We start from the raw sequence: 22,425 nt of genomic DNA, 5'->3' as shown, positions 1-22,425 counted from the left end.
GCCATGAGATGAAGCTTGAACCAAGAAGGTGGCAAGTGCCACTTGTGCTTTTCCTATCTAGCTTGCTTCCTGCAAAATCAGAATCTGAATAGCCAATTAAATAAATGGGAGCGAGAAGGATACCATAACCCAACAGTTGATGTTCCTTTGAGATATTTCAGAATTCTCTTTGCAGCTTTGAAGTGGGATTCCTTTGGATTTGCTTGATATCTTGCACAAAGACATTCCGCAAACATGATGTTTGGTCTACTTGTTCTTAGATAGAGCAAAGAACCAATCAAACCTCTGTATTTTGTTTGATCTACCCCTTTTCCAGCAACATCTGCATCCATGTAGCAGCTTGATGGCATAGGTGTGCTTGCTTCCTTGCCACTCTCCATTTCAAATTTCTTGAGAATCTCTTTACAATACTTTGATTGGCATAGAAAGATTCCATCCTTTGTTTGATTAACCTGCGATCCAAGAAAGAAAGACAATTCTCCCATCATAGACATTTCAAACTCACCTTTCATAGCAGCCACAAATTCTTCACATAAAGTATCTTGTGTGACACCAAAGATGATGTCATCAACATAGATTTGCACAAGGATAATTTCAGAATTTGACTTTTTGACGAAGAAAGTCTTGTCAATCATTCCCCTTTCATAGCCATGAGACAAAAGAAAGTTGTTAAGCCTTTCATACCACTGCCTTGGAACTTGTTTCAGCCCATACAAAGCCTTTTTCAGCTTGAAGACATGATTGGGATATTGGTGATCTTCAAAGCCCGGTGGTTGATCCACATACACTTCCTCATTGATGTAGCCATTTAAAAAGGCACTTTTGACATCCATTTGAAAGAGTTTAAAACCACTCATACATGCAAAAGCCAGCAACAACCTCACAGCTTTCAATCTTACAACAGGAGCAAATGTTTCACCATAATCAATTCCCTCCTCTTGATTGTAGCCTTTGGCAACTAGCCTTGCTTTGTTCCTTGTGATCACACCATCATCATCCAGTTTGTTTCTGAACACCCACTTCGAACCAATGATGTTCATAAAAGCTGTTTTAGGGACAAGAAACCATACCTCATTCCTTGCAAACTGATTCAGCTTTTCATGCATAGCTTCAACCCACTTTTCATCCTTGAGAGCTTCATCAATTGACTTTGGTTCAATTTGAGATACAAAAGCTGATGTGATTCCACTAGCACAATATGAATTATTCTTGACATTCTTATGAATCATCTTGAGTTGGATATGAGATAGGCACTTTAAGATAGAATTGGATCAATGTTCTATAATCAAGAACTCACCAAAACTAGTACCAAAACCCAAACTCATATGGAAGTTCCATGTATTGTCAAATTGAACCGATTAAAAATGGAAGAAATGGCAAATGCACTGAACAAAATGTATTAGAACTGAAATGTACCGAACATATAAGCTAGAAAATGAAAAGGAAGCAAAGATGAATCGGCAGAAAACACAAGACCGAAGCAAAAACAACAAGAAATGAAAAGTGCCGAACAGAAAAAGCTAAGAAGCAAGCTAAGACATGAATATAACAAGAGAAGGAAGGAAGGAGAAGAGAAAGCTCATGAAGATGGAGGAATGGTTGGATGATCACGCCACTTAGAGGATGGTGACTCCAAGATGAGTGTGCAAGCCGCCACTTGAGGTAACCATGGAACTCTCAAGATAAGACTAGTGAGGAAGGCACAAAGCTCTCCAATGCTCTCTCAAAAATTGAGTATAGTTTCTCTAATCAAAATTCAAATCTGAAAAATACAAAGGCAGCACCTTAATTTATAGCCTAGAGGTGCTGAAATGCAAAGCTAAATAAATTCAAAATTCCCCCCAAATACAAATGAAAGTGGCGCCAACTATAGCCATTAGGAAGGTGTGACCTTCTCTCTCACTTTGGCACCTCCCTATTACTCCTACACCTATCTACTAACGCACCCTCCCTAAGACTCCTAATCTAAAGACCTAAAGATGCTTTAACAAAAGAGGTTTCTAATGTTTCCCTCTAAGCACCTTCAAACAAAGAAATTACAAAAAGAGAAAATAAACGTCCATTAGCTCCTAAAGCTTTGAACATGCTCCTTGTAAGCCTTTGAGGTGGGCTTTGACCTCCATGGGCGTCCTCTATTTGAGCCTCATCCTCTTCTTGCTCTTGATGATTGGCCTCCATGTCCACTTGAGCTTGATCTCCATCAAAAGTAGTGTGCCTGCAGAAGTTTGAGATGGAGCTACGTGTAGAGACACCTTCCTTTATCTGCCCAATGATGTTCTCCACTGACAGATCTCTAGGAATCCTCCATTCTTTGGGCAACTCACTCTGTTGCAGAATTTCAATCGGTTGTTTTGAGCAATTAACCGGTTGTTTTTCTGCACAGATGTCCAGCTTCTCCAAACTGATGTTCTGCTCATCCTCTTCAGCACTGTTCTTCGAGATTTGAATGCTTTTGCGATTCACTTCATTAAAGACAACATGAACAGACTTTTCTACAGTCATTAGCCTCTTGTTGTAGATTCTGTTTGCATGACTAGTTAGAGAATAGCCTATGAAGATACCATGATCAGCTTTTTCATCAAATTTCCCTAGGTTTTCCTTTCCATTGTTGAGAACAAAACAGCTGCAATCGAAAACTATGAGGTGATTGATGTTTGGTTTCCTTCCATTGAAGAGTTCATAAGGAGTCTTCTTCAGAATTGGCCTAATTAGCACTCTATTCATCACATAACAAGAGGTGCTAACTGCATTAGCCCAAAAATACTTAGGAAGAGAAGATTCACTTAGCATTGTTCTAGCTAGTTCTTCAAGGGATCTGTTCTTCCTTTGCACTACTACATTCTGTTGTGGAGTTCTTGGAGCTGAAAAATTGTGTAGAATTCCCATATTTTCACAGAACTTGCTGAACTTTTCATTTTGGAATTCACCTCCATGATCACTTCTTATTGAGCCTATGTTGTTGTTCTTTGTATTTTGCAATCTTCTTGCAAGCTTCTTGAATGCAGAGAAGGCATCACTTTTTGATTCCAATAAGAGAGTCCAAGTGAACCTAGAAAAATCATCCACAATAACAAGAGCATAATAGTTTCCACCAAGGCTCATGGTTCTTGAAGGTCCAAAAAGATCCATGTGAAGTAGCTCAAGAGGTTTTAAAGAAGAAACAACATTTTTTATTTTAAAAGAGTTTTTCACTTGTTTCCCCTTTTGGCAAGCTTCACAAATATGGTCCTTCTCAAACTTGAGCTTGGGCAGCCCAATCACAAGATCTTTAGAAATTAACTTGTTCAAGTGATTCATGTGAATGTGAGCAATTCTTTTATGCCAAAGCCAAGACTCATCATGCTTGGATAGAAGACAACCAATTGAACAAGGAAATGAGATATCTAAAAGATAAACATTATTGATTCTCTTTCCAATCAACATTACCTCTTTTGTGTTGGGAAGACAGATTTCACTGGAGTTTGATTTGAAGATAACCTGATATCATTTGTCATACAATTGACTAATGCTCAGCAGATTGTGCTTTAAACCTTCTACATAGAGAACATCATGGATGACCAAGATATCTTTGTCTCCTATGGATCCTCTTCCAAGAATCCTCCCCTTGTTGTTGACCCCATAAGTAACGTGCCCTTCTTGCTTAAAGGAGATACTTAGAAACCTTGATTTGTCCCCAGTCATGTGCTTTGAGCACCCATTGTCCATGTACCATTGTTGCATGCTCTCCTCCAAGGTTTCCTATAAAGAAGATTTTCAAGTACAAAGATTTGGTCCCCTTATGAATGTGGGTCCATTTGGTTTATCTTCATCATTTGAATCTTTACTACACTTGGGAATCCACTTCATAAAGCCCCTAGGTACAACATATTTTCTGATTTTACAGAATCTGACAGAATGACCTATTTTCATGCAGTAGAAGCATGTAACAACCAATTGTTTCGACAGATCAATCGGTTGTTTTTCTGAAAGTTTCGAAAATGACTTTGAAAATCTATCTTGCTTGTTCTGTGGGTTAAAACCCAATCCAGTTTTCCAAAAATACAGTTTTGAGATGCCAAGACATTCTCAAAGTTGGATTGACCTTTAGAAAGTTTATCCACATTTTTAACAAGATAATGAACTTTCTTTTCAAGATTTTCACAATTTTAACAAATAAGAGTATCACACTTGCAAGAGGAGTTTTTGTAAACAATTTCAAGGTTTTCAAAATCTGTTTTTGAATTTTCCAATTCCTCTTCCAGTGTTTTGACTTTGTTTTCAAGTCAGCTATTCATTCCCTTTAACCAGTTATTCAAGAGGGCCAATCGATTAGCTTCTTCATGTGTTTCTTGAAAAGCTTGGAGCAATTGACTATAATTCTCAGAATTTGAGGAGTTAGAGGAACTTACACTACTTGAGTCATCTTCCTTTTTGGCCATGAAGCAGAGGTTGATGCTTTTTTTGTTTTGCCTCCTTTTCCTTCATGCTTGACTTCTTGACCTTACTTCCTTTGATTCATTGATGTTCTCATGAGTAGCTTTGAGTGTGTCCCACATCACTTTAGCATATTTGCATTTTGATATCCTGAAAAACTCATTAGTATCTAGTGCAGAAGCTATTATGTTTTGAGCAGTACAATCAAGCTTGGCCATCTTACATTCTTCATTGGTCCATTGGGACCAAGGTTTTGTAATAAAAGATTCATTCTTTTTGAGCTTTGGAATGAAGGGGCCATTCTCGATTGAATCCCAAATTCCTTGATCAATGGATTCAACAAAGATTTTCATTATAGCCTCCCAATACTTATAATTCAAACCACAGAATAAAGGTGGTTTGTAGATTGAAGCACCTTCCTCAAAAGATAGTTTTCCAGCCATTGAAAAAGATTTTCGGATCAAACTTGAGTATCTTTCAAGTACCAAGCTCTTGATGCCAATTGTTAGAATGTATGGTTTTAAACTAGAGGGGGGTGAATGGTTTAAAGAGGGTTTTCGCAAACTTTTAAGTCTAGAACGAAATTACTTCGAGAAAACTTGATTCAGAATTCAGTTTGCCAAAAACACAAAGCAATTTAGCACAACACCAGAAAAACAATCGGTTGTTTCGCAGAAACAATCAGTTGTTTATAGCAGTTCACAATATAAACTGAAATTAAAGAGTTCAAGGGATAGAGAGAATGCACACACAGGTTTATACTGGTTCACTCTTAAACCAAGAGCTACATCCAGTCTTCCCAGAAACCACTGGGGAATCCACTAAGCAATCAACCCTATATTACTTACAACACCACCAAAGTGACCTTGATCCCCTCAAGACATACACTTCCTTTGGCTCAGCACAAACACCACTAAGAATGTTGATCTTGACAACCTCAAGAACACACAACACTTCTCAGCTTCACACACAGAGTTTCTTAAGGTACAAAAGGATTACACTTGTTACAGAAAGATCTGAAATCAATACAAGATGAAAATCCTATTCCACACTCTCTTGATCCAAGCAAACTTCAACTCTTCAAAAGCCAAATCAGTGAAAAACTCAAATCTGTTTTTCTTTTATTAAATCTCAGTTCTTGTTTGTTACATAAACATAACAAACTATTTATTGCTTTCAAAGACTGTCCAAAGCATTTAAAACTGGAGCGTAATCAGTTATAAAATCATTTAATGCTTAGTCAAAACACAAAACAGTTTTCTGTTATGGTCCCAGAACAAACAATCGGTTGAATACTCGAATCAATCGGTTGTTTTGGTTTGACAACAAGTCAACCATCAAAAACAGTTTTCAACCTTTCTAAAAACACCTAAGTATAAAACAATCGGTTGTTTCGACAAAACAACAGGTTGTTTTTCAATTAGTTTGAAAAACACTTTCAATAAAAGGGTTTAAGAATGCTTAAGCTTTGGATTCAATCAAGAGTGGATTTACACAGATAATCTACCCCAGATCTTATTCTAAAACACCTCTGCAACCGCAAGCACAACCAGTCTTCCATCAAACTTCAAAGGGTTTGGATTCTTCAAAGCTTGAACACACTTGATTCAACACATTTTGATTCAGGTTCACATTTCTTACACTTTATCTTGTGCAATGTTCCAGAATATGTAAACACCGCTTGAGGAAGTGTTTGGGTTGCAATCATTGACGAGATTTGGAGGCAAAAGAATAATCACATTTTTAAGGGAGGAGTGATTGATCACTCTGAAATCTTTTCTCTGAATCAATTAAATGTTTGTTTCTGCTTGTTTTTCCTTTATGGAGTGGTGTCTTGATTCGTTGACGTGTTTGTGGTAGATTTAAAGTCTTAGTTAGTTTTTTGTTGTGTATGTAGGTTTGAGTGTATTGTAATGATTAGGTGATTGAGTTGGTTGGTTTGGACAAAGTTATTGGACATTTTTATTGAGTAGCACACTTGATATGTAAACGAATTGAACCACATATTTATTTATTTATTTATTTTTAATAAAAAAATAGTTAATTTGATATAAAATAAAAAAATATTATATCGGTTATAACAAATATCAATACAATATATATCCATGTAAAATAATTAAATATTTGTTAGAGTACATATTACATGGGTCTCGGTTTTTAAATTTATCGTTGTAATATGTACAAATTAAATTAATTATTCTAAATAATTGATGTCATATATTATTGTTTGAGTGTATGTCAACCTACAAATGTAAATAAATAACAATCAATTATATTATATTGTGAAAAATTATTATGTACTTATAAATATCAAAATTTTACCCAAACATACACATAACTTATCTACATCAAAATTATGATATGTCAAATCATATGCTAACTATAGCAATTAATGGAAAATAAATTAACTTGATTAAAACACACTGCCTAATATTAATTCTAATTCTAATTATTTAATTTATATTAATTTAAATCTTAATTGTAATGTTATTTTAATAATATTATAATATTAATCTAATTTTAATAAAAAATAAATAAAAAAATACTCCTACTTCGTACATAGAAATTGTAAAAAATATATAAACAGATCAACTATTACTACTAACTTCTTTTCCAGAGACGACTTTAAAGTTGATAACGATAACAAATTTGCAGTGACGATAAAAATACGGTGGTGGTAGAATATTGTAAATATTGTAACAAAACTTCTTAATCAAATCTCAAATAGTTTTAAAATTTAGTATAGATGAAAATAAATGTGTAAGTTTAGAATTATTTGATTTTAATTAAGAATAATTTATGTAGTGAACAAAATGTAATAAAAGAAATATACCATTTTAGTTCTTAAAAGTGTTGTACTAATTTCATATTTTTTGTTACGGTGAGATCATGGTCCGAGTCCAATAATAGAATGAAGTTGATTTGATACTGATCTTTGAACTCATTAGTCTCATTGGCTTACGTATGAGACTAATGAGACTATGGGGTTGTAAGGTCTTGGGCTTATCTGATGGTTGGTCATTTATGAGACGTTTCCCAACCTGTATATCTAATGTTATTTGGGAACATTAAGTCAAGGGATCTCAATTAATTAATCTTAATCACTCAATTAAGGCATAATAATGATTAAATGCAGAGAGGTTATAACTTAGTCAATATATACCGGATTTCGCTCTGGAGAAAAGATTTATGGGACACATGCTCTGATTCAGAGACATCCCTCTTAGACAAATCAGTTACCAATGATATTGATGTGTATTGGTAGATATAAATTTCGAATGATTTTTTTGATTTAATTTTTATATATCCCTTTGTTCAAATCACAAAGTTTAAAAACTCAGATATAAAAATAATGTGTTCAAATGATGTTTTTCTATTTATACATGCTTAGTGATTTAGAAATATTTGTTAAATATAATTGTTACTGTATTGTAACAAGATATTTTATCTTTATTCTTGAAAAAAGTGTTGACGAATAAGGTGTGATTCCCCATACTTTTGTTTTCTTTTACTGCCTATAACTACCTTAATTTTTGCTTTTGTTATGAATAAAGTAACTCTTCTTTACTTGTTTTCATGAAAAAATATCCTTGAAGTTTTATTTAAACTGCCCTTCTCCATTCAGAGATAGATTATGACAATTTACTAATAATTAACTCACTTATGCTCACAATACATTATAGAAGTTCTACTATTTCTAATTTATTCACTTTGGTTAATTTTGTGCTATAACAGCGAAGGATAATACTAAAAAAATAATAGCCTGATTAAAAATATTCATAGGCTTGCTTTGCCTTTTTCTCACATAAATAAACAATGCATAATTTCCTGGTCTTGTTATTCCACCATACCAAACTCTTCATAATATCCCATAACTCACCATTGTTATTACTATTACGATGGAATTCTCTTAACATACACTTGCAACATTGACACGCCAACGCCATTGATATTTCATACTGAACTCATTTGGGACATTATATTCTCTATTAATTATTAATTAATTAATTATAACTATAACATCATAATCATTAATCATCACATATGAAATATTATGACTTTTTTTAAGAGTTTCTTTATTGTTTTATCTTTAAAGAAATTTCTAATAGTTGAAGAACAAATTAAAAGTTGTTTTATCTTTAAAAGATATTCGTATTTTTATTTTTAAAGAACATTTCTAATTGTTGAAGAACAAATTGAAAGTCAGACCAGGTAAAATACAATGAGTCAAAAACTGGTATTAGTGTCCGAGGGCGGAAACCGGTCTCTACAAACTAGAATATTCTAACATAGCATTGTTACAGTTTTGGTTACTTTCTTTAATTGAAGTGATTTGAAACTATATCAAAACAAATTTTCTAGTTGAGGGTTAAGAGTATGAATATTCATTTTTAAACCACTTTTCCATAAACAATGACAACGTTCCGACCAAATTCCTTAAGATAATATTACTAAGATCAATATATACGTAATCAATAGCCCTTAAAATTTAAAATTAAGAAATGAAACTAAGAGTATGTTAACACTTATTAAATAAAATATATTTACTTATCAATTTAAAAAATAATATTTTAATTGTATTTATTTTATTTTTTAATTTAAAATTTTAATTTAAAATTTTAATTTAAAATTTTAATATATATTATTATATAATTATAATGGGTTGCGAAGTAGATGTATTTTTTTAAAAGATGTCAAAGTATTATTATTTTAAAAACAAATTATAAGCAAAAGACAAGAATTTCACAAGAAAGGACAAAGCGCGTGCTATTCCTGACCCGGATCATGATTAATTCCCAATTTCATTCTCTCTTTCATCCCTTTGTCTAAACATTGCCCGTTTAATTTCTATATATTATCGATATAAATCTTTATGCCGTTAATTCATAAAAAGTTATTTTAAGAATAATTCGTAAGATGATTAGTATGGAGATGTTATTATACGAGTAGTTAATTATTGAAGAAAGGGATAATCCATTTCCTATCATCACTTCTATTTTCAGACCTATTTTATATAAATAACTAATATTAATCGTAATTTATTTTTGGTCAATATTAGTACGTCTGTTTTTAATCTTTGAGGGTACTTAATCATTTAAGTGTTATGTTTTTTTATTTAATATAAATAAGATAATTATATTCTTTTTAAGATAATAATCTACTTTAAAAATCTTTTTTTTATTAAAAATAATTATAAGTTTACTCTGACATTGTAATGTATTATATATATATATATATTTATTGATTATTCTCTAATATGCCATGAGTAGAAATTTTATCTCTATAGATAAAAATAATAACATGTGTTTTATACTTTTGGGAATTACTAATTATAGTATATGAAAAATATATATAACATTAAAATTAATTATTATTCTTTCATTTTTCTTATTTACATTAGTTAAAATTAATATAAAATATTTTTACTCATAATATATACATATAATTTTTTTCATTAATATTCTTTACGTATATATATAATTGCAAAATAAAATTTATATAATGATTTTCATTTTAATAATATTTTACAAAAAAAAAATTATTGTATATTATTTTTAAATAATATTAAAACTATTGTCTATAATATATATATATATATATATATATATAAATTATATATGGTTATCTTATTTATAGAAATATTTAAATATCCTATTTAATTTCATCATACACTTATAAATAATTTAATTTTTTTTAATAATTATTCTATATTTTTAATATTAAATTAATTCTAGTTAATAATAAAAACTAAAATAAAGTAACTAAATGTGAAAGATTTAAAAATAACAAAACGAATTATAGACTAAAATGTGACAATATTTTCAGGCACGTAAAGTATATTTAGTCAAATTATTTTATTTTATTCTTAAATTGTGTAAAAGTAAAAATAAAAATAAAATAAAATAATAATAATATTTTTATATTGCATATAAGTTTAATATATTATAATTATGTTAGTTATAGAAATATAACATATTTAATTACTTTTGTTTTAGACAAATTATTTTATATCTATTTTAAATTGTGTAAACATAAAAAAGAAAATAGTACTAACTATTTTTTATTACATATAAGTTTAAAACATCCAGCTTCACGTTTATAAGATAATGATTCCTCTATTTATTTATTTTTACATGAATATTATCTCTTGCCACTGACACATGATAATTTTGTTGAAAGCTAAAAAATAGAGAAAGGAATCAGTTTTCTATTTGATGAGAAATCGGTTCCATTGGGAAACAATCAATTTTAAAATAGAAGAATTATGTTTTGAAAATGTTGTAAATAAGTAATCAATTCATATTCATGCATGATAATTCTACAATAAAATCATTAAATAACAAAATATAAAGATAAAAAATAATTAATTATAAAATTAACTAAATTAAATATTATTCTAAAAATTAAAAATTTATTGATATCTAATATAGTTTCTATTATTAATAAAAATTTATAAAATAATTTTTAAATTGATATCTAACCATTAATTATTAAGGTTTTATCTACTAAGTATTTATATTCTAAATTAGTTTCCATTAGTCTTTTAGAAACTAATTTAGAGTATAAAATTTGATAACTAATTTATATACAAATTTAAAAATTATTTTATAATTTTTTATTAATAATAGAAATATATCAATAATTTTTTAATTTTTAGTATAATATCTAATTTAGTTAATTTTTTTAGCATAGTATCTAATTTAGTTAATTTTGTAATATCTAATTTTAATTATTATTTAATAATTTTTTTTAATGAAAACATAAAACTTTGATTTTAGAAAGAAAAAGATTTCTTTCACACCATAAAAACATATACTTAACATATACTTGACACCATATTCTAATAGTATAATAATATTTAAAATTTAAAAATTAATTAAATATAATTAAAATACTGTTATCACAATCATACTACATTGATTATTATATTATTATTATCTAAATCAAATTGAAAAATATTTTTTAAAAATTTAAGAGCTCAACTGGAATTCAGATAACTAATTAATATCAGTTTATGTTTGAAAACAATTATAAAAAGATGTTTTTCTGAAATGTAGAGATTAATAACAGTAATTATGGACTAAAATCACAATAATTTTAACTTCAAATGGTATGCTAACAAAGATGAAATGGACAGCTGTGGGTAAATTGATAATAACTCTTAAATTATTTTGAGAATTGAAGATATGAATGTAACTACGAAGGTTAAGGAATCTTTTTCGCTCTGATGAATCACATGGCGACATGGTTGGGTTACCGTGTTCATTGGGTAACTAATAAATTAAATTTTATTAAAGCTGTAAACCAAAGGGACACTTAATTTCTGTAATTAGCGAGGTAGAGTACCTTAATTCCTTTATAATGACACTGATAGCATGCTTTTCCCAGCATTAACTGCAATAATATAATGTTGTTTATATAATCTTGACATGCCGCATCACATGTTACTAACTGCATGCTACCTCCAGTTTTGGTTATCGAATATTAAGGTGGTTGGCACGAACAACAAAATTTTCCTCTATCATCTATGCCTCCCTACCAATGCTATATCTTCAAATCAAACACTTTCCATGGACTCAGTGCGTAACGGGTAATTCCAATGCGCGTAAGGAATAAGCATATGCAATCATTCTACCTTTCTTCAACACCGAATGCATTATATATAGCACCATGCGAGGGTGATGCAAAGCACACCACTGAGTGCAACAAAGTGTTCAGAGAATACCAACATATAAAACATGAAAGGGGACACACTTTTGTTGCATTTATTCTGCATTCTGTTTCTGTTTCTGTTTCTTGGAGCGTCAAGCTCGTCAGCATGGAATGGTAATAACCATGATGATACCAACGCTAAACAAGTTTATATAGTCTATATGGGAGCTGCGGATTCAACAAATGCTTCTCTTCGGAATGACCATGCTCAGATTCTTAATTCAGTGCTGAAGAGGTACCATAACTGTGTGTACGTAATTACATGTCTTATTAATTATGTTGACATCAAAGTTATTAATTAATCGATTTGGTGAAGGGATAAGAAAGCTCTGGTACGAAACTACAAACATGGTTTCTCAGGGTTCGCAGCTCGTTTATCAAAAGAGGAGGCAGACTCAATTGCTCAGAAACCTGGTGTTGTGTCTGTTTTTCCTGACCCCATTCTGAAGCTCCACACAACTCGTTCCTGGTATTTTCTCGAACAGCAAACTCGTGTCGAAGTGGACACCAAACCGAACACACTCTCCAATTTCTCTTCTTCGTCGGACATTATCCTTGGCATCATAGACACAGGTTATCAACAACTATAAAATGATATGCATATGTATACGTAAATATACGTACATGTTATTGTGCTATTGTTATCGATATCACAAATGGTTACCGAATACTACATATATATATATATATATATCCTCGTACGTACTAAATATTGTACTGTATATGTACTTGTTAGTGTATTAAAAAAAGGAATATTTCAGGTATATGGCAAGAGAATGAGAGTTTCAACGACAAGGGAATGGGTCCGATTCCATCCAGTTGGAAAGGCAAGTGCATGACATCAAAGGACTTCAATTCTTCTAATTGCAACAGGTTGTATACTGAAATTGCACCAGTTATACTCTCTACTCTATTTCTAAATGTCATGTATTTAAATTTTAAAAGTTATATAACAAATAAGAAATAAAAAACCAGACATTGAATATGATGTTACACCATCACCTGATAGATAATTCCTGGAGGCACACACGAGTGCACCATAAATGTTGGAAATGAAAATAAAGGCAAATGTTGGTGTTATTACTAAAAGCGATTTAGCTTATTGTTTTCATTTTGGTTATTTGATTAGGAAGCTAATCGGGGCAAGGTGTTATCCTGATGAAGACCCCCACTCCATCTCGCCAAGGGATTATAATGGCCATGGGACCCACGTGGCGTCGACGGCGGTAGGTGCCGTCGTGAGAAACGCATCGTTCTATGGTCTGGCGGCGGGGACCGCAAAGAGTGGGTCCCCAGAATCTAGGTTGGCGATATACAAAGTGTGTCCATTGAACTTTTGTTCGGGGTCGGCCATTATGGCGGCGTTTGACGATGCCATTGCCGACGGAGTGGATGTGCTGTCGGTGTCGCTGGGTGCGTCAGCTGGGGAAGATAAAGACTTAACCAAGGACCCCATTTCCATCGGAGCATTCCACGCCGTCGAGCGCGGCATCCTGGTGGTCTGCGCCGGCGGCAATGATGGACCGACTCCGTCCTCGATTGAGAACGACTCGCCTTGGATTTTAACGGTTGCAGCTTCCACCATCGACCGGGATTTCCAGTCCAACCTCGTTTTGGGTGATCACAGCGTCATTAGTGTACGTTTTCCGTTCATTTCTAAATCGAAAATGTTTATTTTACAACCCTGTTATCATTAGAATAACATAATAACATTGATCAGAAATTAATATTGCACTTTTCGAATGCATAAACACAGAAGTATTCAGCACATTCAATTGAATGGAACTGAAACTAAAACAATTTCGGACTGCTGCATCTTTGTTTGAAGAGGGCGAAACTTGCCTCTTTCTGTCTTTATTAAGAACTAGTTAGTATATATTGTGTCATACCTTTAGATTTCTGAATTTAAAAAAGTTCAGATCATATAAAAAATCACATGAAGCATATTCATTTTAAAGTTTTGTGATAAATATTTTAAAAGTATTACTAGTTAACGAATATTCAATACATCATGTGTTGTTTATAATTACTTAAAAAATCACGATTAATTTTTTTTTTTTGTATTTTCATAAAAAATTTCAACTTTTATTTTTCTTGTTAGTATTTTGGATACCAGTTGGGTGAAACTAATATAATCTTTGTTGGTGATTGATGATTATTAAACTTTAGGGTAGAGCTATAAATTTCTCTCCACTTTCAAGTTCTCCCGACTATCCAATCATATCTGGTGAGCTTGCTAAGTCAAATGACAGCGACAAAACTAATGGCAGGTACGTATAGATAAAAAAAAACTAAACAATGCCAATGGAATTGTTACATTTCTAGATACAATTTTGTTAGGTAGAAGTCATATTTTAAAACACAACTTATTCCTATCCTGTGATTTATCCATAATTTTCTTAAAAATTATGCCTTAAAGGTAGAAATAGTCGACGCTTATAAATTATAAATACGAAAATAATCAAAGTCTGGAATTTGACAGCCTAAAAAAAGTGTATTATCATCAGTTATATTTAAGATTCAAACCACTCACTCCCAACAAAAATAAATGCAGACAATGCAATGAAAATTCAATGGATGGAAATAAAATCAAAGGGAAAATAGTGGTTTGTGAAGACGTGAATGACGATTTGTTTCCTGATGACCTGGCTACGATGATTAAAGGTTTGGGAGGAATAGGTTTGGCTTTAATTACCAATACAAGTGGATTATTAGCAGAAAATTTCGGGGACTTCCCAGTAACGGTGATAAATCCAAAGGATGCCTCCTCAATCCTCCAATATATCATCAATTCAACCAGGTAAGGGTGATAAGCAAACATGGTTGGTTAATTTTAGAATTTGTTTATCACAGGTTAGTTTAACTGTTTATCCATATAATATGAAGCAACCCAATGGCAACAGTACAAAAAACAGTTACAGTTTTTGATATTAAGCCTGCTCCAATGGTGGTAGACTTTTCATCTAGAGGACCTTCGAGGCTTTCAAGCAATATTCTCAAGGTATGATACGATGATAGGATTACACATTATCATGAATCATGATGCTCAATGCTTAAACAGTAAAGAAAACTTTTCTTCTTTCTCTGTAGCCTGATATTGCAGCACCAGGAGTAAACATTCTGGCTGCATGGAATAATAGCACAGATCATGTTCCCAAAGGAAGAGAGCCTTCACGGTACAACATAATCTCAGGGACTTCCATGGCCTGTCCACATGTTTCAGGACTTGCATGCCATGTCAAAACACACAACCCCACTTGGAGTCCCTCCGCAATCAAATCTGCCATCATGACTTCAGGTCAGACATTTGATGAATCTTTAAACATTCAACTTCCTGTGATTTCTTAAGATTGCACATATCTCTTTTATCAAGAGTAACGATAACGATAACTCCTTTGCAGTGGAATGTACTCATATATAAATTGTAAATTAGTAATCCTAGTACGATATAACAATTGTATACATATGCAGCAATTCAAAACGACAACCTCAAGGATCCCATAAGAAATGATTCGGGACCGTTCGCCACACCTTACGACTATGGAGCAGGGGAAATAACAACATCTGAATCATTACGACCAGGGCTGGTTTACGAAACCAGCACCCTTGACTACTTGAACTTTTTGTGTTACATTAAACTTAACATAAGCACGATTAGGATCATCTCCAGAACTGCCCCTGCCAATTTCAGTTGTCCTGAGAATTTGAGTTTTGATCTCATCTCCAACCTCAACTACCCTTCCATAGCAGTAAACATCACTGGCAGAGGAGATGTGAACGTGATTAGAACCGTCACAAATGTTGGTGAAGAAGATGAAACAGTGTACTCTCCCGTTGTGGACGCTCCAAGTAGTGTAAATGTTACATTAACTCCAGATAAACTTCAATTTACAGAAAGTAGTAAAACACTAAGCTACCAAGTTATTTTCTCAGCTTTGACACCCTTGGAGAAAGATTTGTTTGGATCGATTACTTGGAGTAACGACAAATATACAGTTCGAATTCCTTTTGTATTAACAAAATAGTATAACAAAAGTAAGGATTAATAAATGCAAGCAAAGTTCTTCATGCATGATGATGCCTACTCTCTAGTCGTAATTCTCATTATTTATTTGCCCTTCATATGGTTTAATTAATTACTGCTTGAGCTTCTCAAATATACTTTCTTTTGCAAACATATAGTCTGGCTGACTAATTATTTACACTCAATATTAGGTCCAACTGGCTCACACATCTTTTGCCCCTTTCAGTTACATTAATATTATAGCTGGAAGGAAGTAAGTAGCCTGTCTTTTACACGGGTTGGTAATTCAACATCAATTTCTTTGCTTCAGAAGTAGTTAGTAGACTAAAAATACTATCACACATTCAAAACACAACAGAGTAAAGTGGTTAGATTGTTCAACGTTTTTTTTTAACAGCGGTACAATCTCACCTAATTGAAATGAAAAGATGATATGCATGCTATTACAAGCAAGCAAATGATATTTATTTCAGAGTTGACACCTTATTGATATAATTTATTGTTTATTATGAGTTAAAATATATTTTGAAAAATAAAATTAGTAGTTTAAAATGTTCTGAAGATTTCATATTTTTTTAATACAAGGTTGTTTGTTCGCAAATTACATTTTGGTGTAAAACCAAAAACTTGTATCCGTTCATTGTGAACAACTAATCTAAACATCATCAGTTAACTCCCAAATACATTTTGCATAAAAAAACCATATTTTGAACCAAATAAATGTATATAACACTAACAAATTAAAAAAGTGAGCACTCTACTAATAAAGAAAATACACATATATTCATCAAAGGGACCAATTAGATTGAAGCATTAAAGCAGCTATTTTAGATTTCCCATCTGTTCCCAATACAACACCTGGCTTCAAGCAAAATTTATTACCCATGTTAAATTTTAGGTAGGATTCAGCCTGAAAATGAGCCTCATTTGCTGAATTTACTATGAATCTACTGAGACTTATTCCCCAGCCTAATGAATCTTCCGAATCATCACATATGGTTACACCAAATTGTACAGATTGTGGATTTAATTTGTTCATCTCAAACCAACCTCCAAGTTTTCTAAAACCATCAATTTCGGACTCCGCCATCAAGGCAATAGAACCACCCAAAGTGCGTGTTCCCTTTGTTGGCAATACTTCAGGTGCTGCCTCAGAAACTTCCTTTTGCTTTGACAATACTATTGGAATGGTAAAAACACCAAAATTTCCAAGTTTGTTTGATGATAAAGGCATGCGGTGAAGACCCAAAATAGACAGTTTTGTTCCTCTAGAAAATTGATACACAAGTTGCCCAAAGGTGCTAGATGTATGTAGAATTTGCATACCAGTTACGTGTTGAGCCAATGAAGCAATAACATTAGACTTTCGCAGAGTTAAGCCTATAGCAGTGCCATTGTGCAAGTGGAGAAGAGGAGGCCCAAAATAGGAAAAATCTGTAAACCCTTTTCCAACCTAAATGCAGCACTACACCTTGTCAGCATATCAATAGCCAAATTAGGAAAGGGTAGAGTGAAAATGGATATATCAACAAGCCAAAGTGCCAAACAATATAGTATTTGCAGTTTAAAAGAACTATATCTTAAGTGAGCAAAGGAGTTCCGTTTACAGCGGAAAAAAAAGAAGCAAATCCAGATAAAAGGCAGGCAAAGTAAACAATTAACAATTCATCTACGTAGACACATGACTTGACCTCTGAATAATCAACTTAAGATGACTTTTTGCTGCAATTTTTTCAAGGCTAGCCTTTTTGTTTCTAACAACTAGTATGTTGTTTTGATGCTTTTCAATATTTTTACCCAATTGGGACAATCTGTAGACCTTGCAGTCTCTAACTATTTAACTTCTATGGTCCAATCAGATTGGTGTTCCTCGGGTGAGAATTCTAGAATAGAATCATATGGAAAAACCATTCCTGGATTTTTCGCATCTAATTTCAAGGGAACACCAAATGGAAAAATAAAAGCTACAAACCACAAATTCTAACAGTGACTAGTCGTTCGAGAAACATACAAAAGTAAACAGTACCTGATCAAAAGAATTGGAAGCAATTGCAACATCTCTGCCTCGGGCACCTACAGGCATAGCAACCAAAGAGAACCAATCATTGACATTTGCTGTTAAACTAAGCTTGGAGAGAGAGAGAGGCTTTTCATCACAATGTTCCCTGCCTCCATGAGTGGCCACAAACTCAGCAGCACCAGAACACTTCTCCCCAATTGTTGTTTCAAAAATGAACCTGGAATCAACCCCTGTTCTGATTCCACACTTATCTACAACATCTAAGTTCTGCTGATTAACATCACTCAGCACCAACAGTGAACCCAAAAAGTCCAGCTGACCTCTCACGTGAGTGATGGTATCTTGAAAGGGCCCCCCTTTGGTGGACTGATAGAAAGAGAGGATCCGCTCAACCTTCTCTTGCCTGTCTCTGAGTTTCATAATATCGGAAAACGCTTCTCTCTGCAACCGTTTGAGGATTTCAATCTGAAATTACCATTACACACAGTGAATGAATGCTAAAGAAATTGCACAAACCCAAAACATGAGATAGAATACCGGATTGCGGCGACGAAAAACGCCGTCAAGAAAGTCCTGGCCAGATTTGGTGAAGGCATTGAGTTTCTCAAACACTGCTTCCATTGTTGTTATCCACGGAACTCAACTAACGAAAACCTAAGTTATTCAGCTACAGACATGGATAAGAGTAATTCCACACTGTAAAAAAATTAAGGGACAAAATTGATTATTAAACTTATTTCATTGTAAGTTTAGTCCATTAATTAAAATTATATTAAAAGTACTATTTCATTTAAAGTAAGTTAATTTATATATAGATAAAAGTGAAGCTGGAGGTCTTGAAAGGTAAATTAAATTATTTTTGTTATAAGTAAATTTAATTTGTTAAACTCAGGCCTATTAGTATGATTTTTTATTATGCCTAATTAAAACAGCAATTAGCTAATTCATATATGTAAAAAAATTATTTATAATATATATATATATATACATATATATATTATAAAAGTCATGTGATATATATTTGTAGTTAGTTTATTTCTAGCGTATCATGCATGATAATTTATTTGTCAAATATAAATATTAGTCATGTCATTTATCTTGATGTATATTAATCATGATATATATATATATATATATTATTTATAGTTATTTAATAGCTAAGAAGATAAATTTATAAGAGAAAAATATAGCAGTTGTGAATGACTATCATGTGGTGAGTGCAATTAATAGTTATATATACCATATGTAGGGGTGGCAAAGCGGGCCAACCCGTCCCACATAGGCTCGCCCCGCCCCGCTTTGGCCCGCAAAATGCGGGTCGGGTTGGCCCGCCCCGCATACAAAATGCGGGTTGGTTTTCATGACCCGCCCCGCTTGCGGGTTGACCCGCTTTTTTTTTTTAACGTAGAAGAAAAAACAATTGAGTGTTGCAGAAACATCTAAAAGAAAAAAAAAAGATTTCAAAATTAATGATTTATTATATTCTTTTTAGAAGTTTATTGTCTAATCCTACTGAAAGGTTGGAAATCAATGTTCATGAAACCAAGCTTAGAACAAACGCAACAAAGGATTTATGATATAAAATTTATGTATATGTCTATACCAATTACTTGATAGAGAAAGTTTTTTTTTAACGAGATTGATTCCCGTGTTTCATGCGCTCACAAAATATAAAATTAACTGTATGTCTTGTTAAATCATTGTCTCAATATAAAGGGATGATCACTTAAAAGGAATCTTCAAATTTTGTAAGAAATAGTTTAATCACACTAGATTTAATTAGAACCCTTAGTGTTGTAATGTAATGAACCACTATAGAATAAATTTTAAGAATTGATGAATAGAGAAAGTTATATTCTAACAAGTCAAGTCAATTATTTTTATTTTTTTTTTGCGGACTAGCGGGCCACCCCGCCCCGCCCCGCTGTTGGCCCGCGCGGGCCGCGGGTTATGCGGGGCGGACTAATGCGGGTCAGCGGGTTGAAAACGTCAGCCCGCCCCGCGTTTTTTACCGCGGGCCGCGGGCCGACCCGCATGACCCGCCTCACTTTGTCACCCCTAACCATATGAACCAAAAGATTTGTCAAGTATTTTTTTATAGCAAGTTCATTCCTTTCTCATTTTTGTTAATTTGCTTTTAGTTGTCAGTAATATATTGGTACTTAAATTTTTTAAAAAGCTTTAGTCAATTAATTTAGTTATTGTACGTCTTATAGAGACATTAGTTAAGCATTAGAACTTACTTCCAATTTGAAAAGGAAATAAATATACAATAAAAAAGTATATTACATATAGGGTGAAAAACTTAAAAGCAATTCAGACAAATAGAAAGGACTAAATAAACATTTTATCACATATATTCGAGACGCAAAAGTATATATAGGGTTTGGTGTAGCTGTTGAGTTTCTCGAATACTTAGTCCCTTCATCTTAACACTGTAGATAAACTAAATGAGCATCATAAATAAACTACCTTAGCAAATTATTATTAAACTTATATTTGTTTATGAGTTCCATCTATTAATCAAAATTATATTAAAAAATTATTTAATTTAAAGTAGTGTTAATCTTACAGATTAAAATAGAAAAATGAAACAGAACATGTACTGGTGTCGTTTTAGTTTTGGCACTTCATTTACAACAATATCAAGACTTTTTCTCGATGTGTTTTTTTTTTTGTGAAAATGATTTTTCAAAGGGTTCTATTGTGGTCCCATTTTGTGCCACAAATTAAGTACACTACCTACCCACGTGTAAAATAAAAATGATGTTTTGTTGTTACTGATAATAAACTGTTTATTTTCACTAATTTGGTTTTTTTTTTTTGTGTAAAAATGAAAGAAGAATATGTTTTTGATGGTTAATACAAAATTTCTAGTCGGCTCTTTGAATATTTATATTTTTTTATCATAAACAAACTTTTGATTAGTTCTATTTTTTTTATCATAAATAAAGTTTTGATTATTTATATTTTTTTATCATAAACAAAGTTTTGAATATTTTTTATTTTTTATCAGAAACGAAGTTTTGAATATTTCTATTTTTTTATCATAAACAAAATCATAAATTTAAGACATTAATCTTGTACCAAAACGTGTATTCTTCTCTTTCTACTTACCACATGCCACACCAAAATTTGAAAAAGAAAGAAAAACATTTTAAAATGATTATCATTTCCTTTTTTAAGCATATAAAACTTGATGGAGGAGGGCCAAGCTCACCTCACCATGGAAGCCAAGACCCAAGACCAGACCGTCTAGAACCATGTGAGGAGCGTCTAGACTCAAGAGGGGAGCGTCTAGCACAAGAGGAGGGGCGGCTACACAAGGAGCGTCTAGGAGGAAGCCTAGACCGTCTAGGACCTATCACTAGGTCCATGGCCAAGCATATTCACGCACAAATGGGTCAAGCCACGGATTGGAGGGAGAAGACCTTGTACATGCTACATGGAGGTCCATTAGGGGTGGCTTAGTAATTAGTGTAGTGTTAGAAAGCATAAACTTGTCTTATATGTGATTTACCCTAGATTTTGTGCACATTCTAGAACTTTGTCTCACATGGCCGGCCATGTGGTCCATGTGCCATGTGCCTTCACATTTCCATTTCATTTTGCTTACATTTCATGTGAAATTAGCTTAACATTTACGGCCTCCTTAGCCTATAAAAGGAGATGCCTAGCTCTTGTATTTTCAAGATTAATGAGAGTAATGTTATGCTGCCCACATTGTGTCATACATTGCTTTTGCCTAGTTTATAGGACCTAATCTTCATCTTCATCACCTACCATAGGGCTGACCGAACCTCCCTCTTTCCATACACATCATGCACCTTCAAGATCACCATAGCTCCTAGGAGGATCTTGCACATCTCAATCCATAGCTTCCGCACCATTTTTCACAACATCCAAGAAGAGCTCCATGAGAATGCCATCATTTGGTATCATGAGCATAGGTTCTTCAAAGATGAGTAGTTCTTGGTCATTTTCATTTTGAGTCCTTCTTTATTTCATGTTGTTCATCTTGTTTTCATATTTGTCTTGCTGTTTTTAATTTTTACTTTGATTTGGTGTGCTATTTGGAAATTCCAATCGGTGCACCTTGTTCAATTGATCTTGAGCAATCCTTGTGCAATTTTTGGCAGGATTCCATACACCTTTGAGTTGCTGTTTTTATTTTAGGTATTTGAGTCCTTATTGCAATTTTATTTGGTTCATTTTATGCTCTTTGAGTCTTTTAATTTCTGAATCTATATGTGTT

General features: G+C 32.6%; 2 protein-coding genes across 4 annotated transcripts; one reads left to right on the top strand and one right to left on the bottom strand.

The window, feature by feature from the left end:
• The first annotated feature begins 11,800 nt into the window (after positions 1-11,800).
• LOC137822632 (CO(2)-response secreted protease) lies at positions 11,801-16,198 on the top strand. Its single transcript, XM_068627551.2, has 9 exons — positions 11,801-12,361; positions 12,443-12,699; positions 12,888-12,999; positions 13,256-13,763; positions 14,296-14,396; positions 14,681-14,926; positions 15,013-15,127; positions 15,217-15,424; positions 15,598-16,198. Exons 1-9 carry the CDS (start codon positions 12,153-12,155, stop codon positions 16,149-16,151), a joined length of 2,310 nt encoding a protein of 769 aa, XP_068483652.2. The 5' UTR covers positions 11,801-12,152; the 3' UTR covers positions 16,152-16,198.
• A 713-nt stretch (positions 16,199-16,911) lies between these two features.
• LOC137822633 (GDSL esterase/lipase) lies at positions 16,912-18,860 on the bottom strand. Of its 3 annotated transcripts, none has more exons than XM_090295069.1 (3): positions 18,708-18,860; positions 18,177-18,635; positions 16,912-17,621 (listed from the first exon to the last, which is right to left on the bottom strand). In XM_090295069.1, the coding sequence occupies exons 1-3, from the start codon at positions 18,789-18,791 to the stop codon at positions 17,616-17,618; spliced, it is 549 nt and encodes a 182-aa protein (XP_090151195.1). In that variant the 5' UTR covers positions 18,792-18,860; the 3' UTR covers positions 16,912-17,615. The 3 variants fall into 3 exon arrangements, with proteins under 3 accessions (XP_090151195.1, XP_090151194.1, XP_068483653.1); XM_090295068.1 differs by having other exon boundaries at positions 16,912-17,615; XM_068627552.2 differs by having other exon boundaries at positions 16,912-17,603.
• Positions 18,861-22,425: the final 3,565 nt, after the last annotated feature.

This window comes from Phaseolus vulgaris, chromosome 9 (genome assembly GCF_051622355.1).
Source record: "Phaseolus vulgaris cultivar YP4 chromosome 9, ASM5162235v1, whole genome shotgun sequence".
In the NCBI taxonomy this organism is placed as follows: domain Eukaryota; kingdom Viridiplantae; phylum Streptophyta; class Magnoliopsida; order Fabales; family Fabaceae; genus Phaseolus; species Phaseolus vulgaris.
Note: the sequence above shows the minus strand (reverse complement) of the source record. Positions and strands in the feature narration are given on the sequence as shown.

Coding starts and splice junctions, on each gene's coding strand:
- LOC137822632 (XM_068627551.2), top strand. CDS start 12,153: ATGAAAGGGGACACACTTTTGTTGCATTTATTCTGCATTCTGTTTCTG. Junction 13,000..13,255: donor AATTCTTCTAATTGCAACAG/GTTGTATACTGA, acceptor TTATTTGATTAG/GAAGCTAATCGGGGCAAGGT. Junction 13,764..14,295: donor GTGATCACAGCGTCATTAGT/GTACGTTTTCCG, acceptor ATTAAACTTTAG/GGTAGAGCTATAAATTTCTC.
- LOC137822633 (XM_068627552.2), bottom strand. CDS start 18,791: ATGGAAGCAGTGTTTGAGAAACTCAATGCCTTCACCAAATCTGGCCAG. Junction 18,636..18,707: donor TTTTTCGTCGCCGCAATCCG/GTATTCTATCTC, acceptor TGGTAATTTCAG/ATTGAAATCCTCAAACGGTT. Junction 17,604..18,176: donor CTTCCAATTCTTTTGATCAG/GTACTGTTTACT, acceptor TGCTGCATTTAG/GTTGGAAAAGGGTTTACAGA.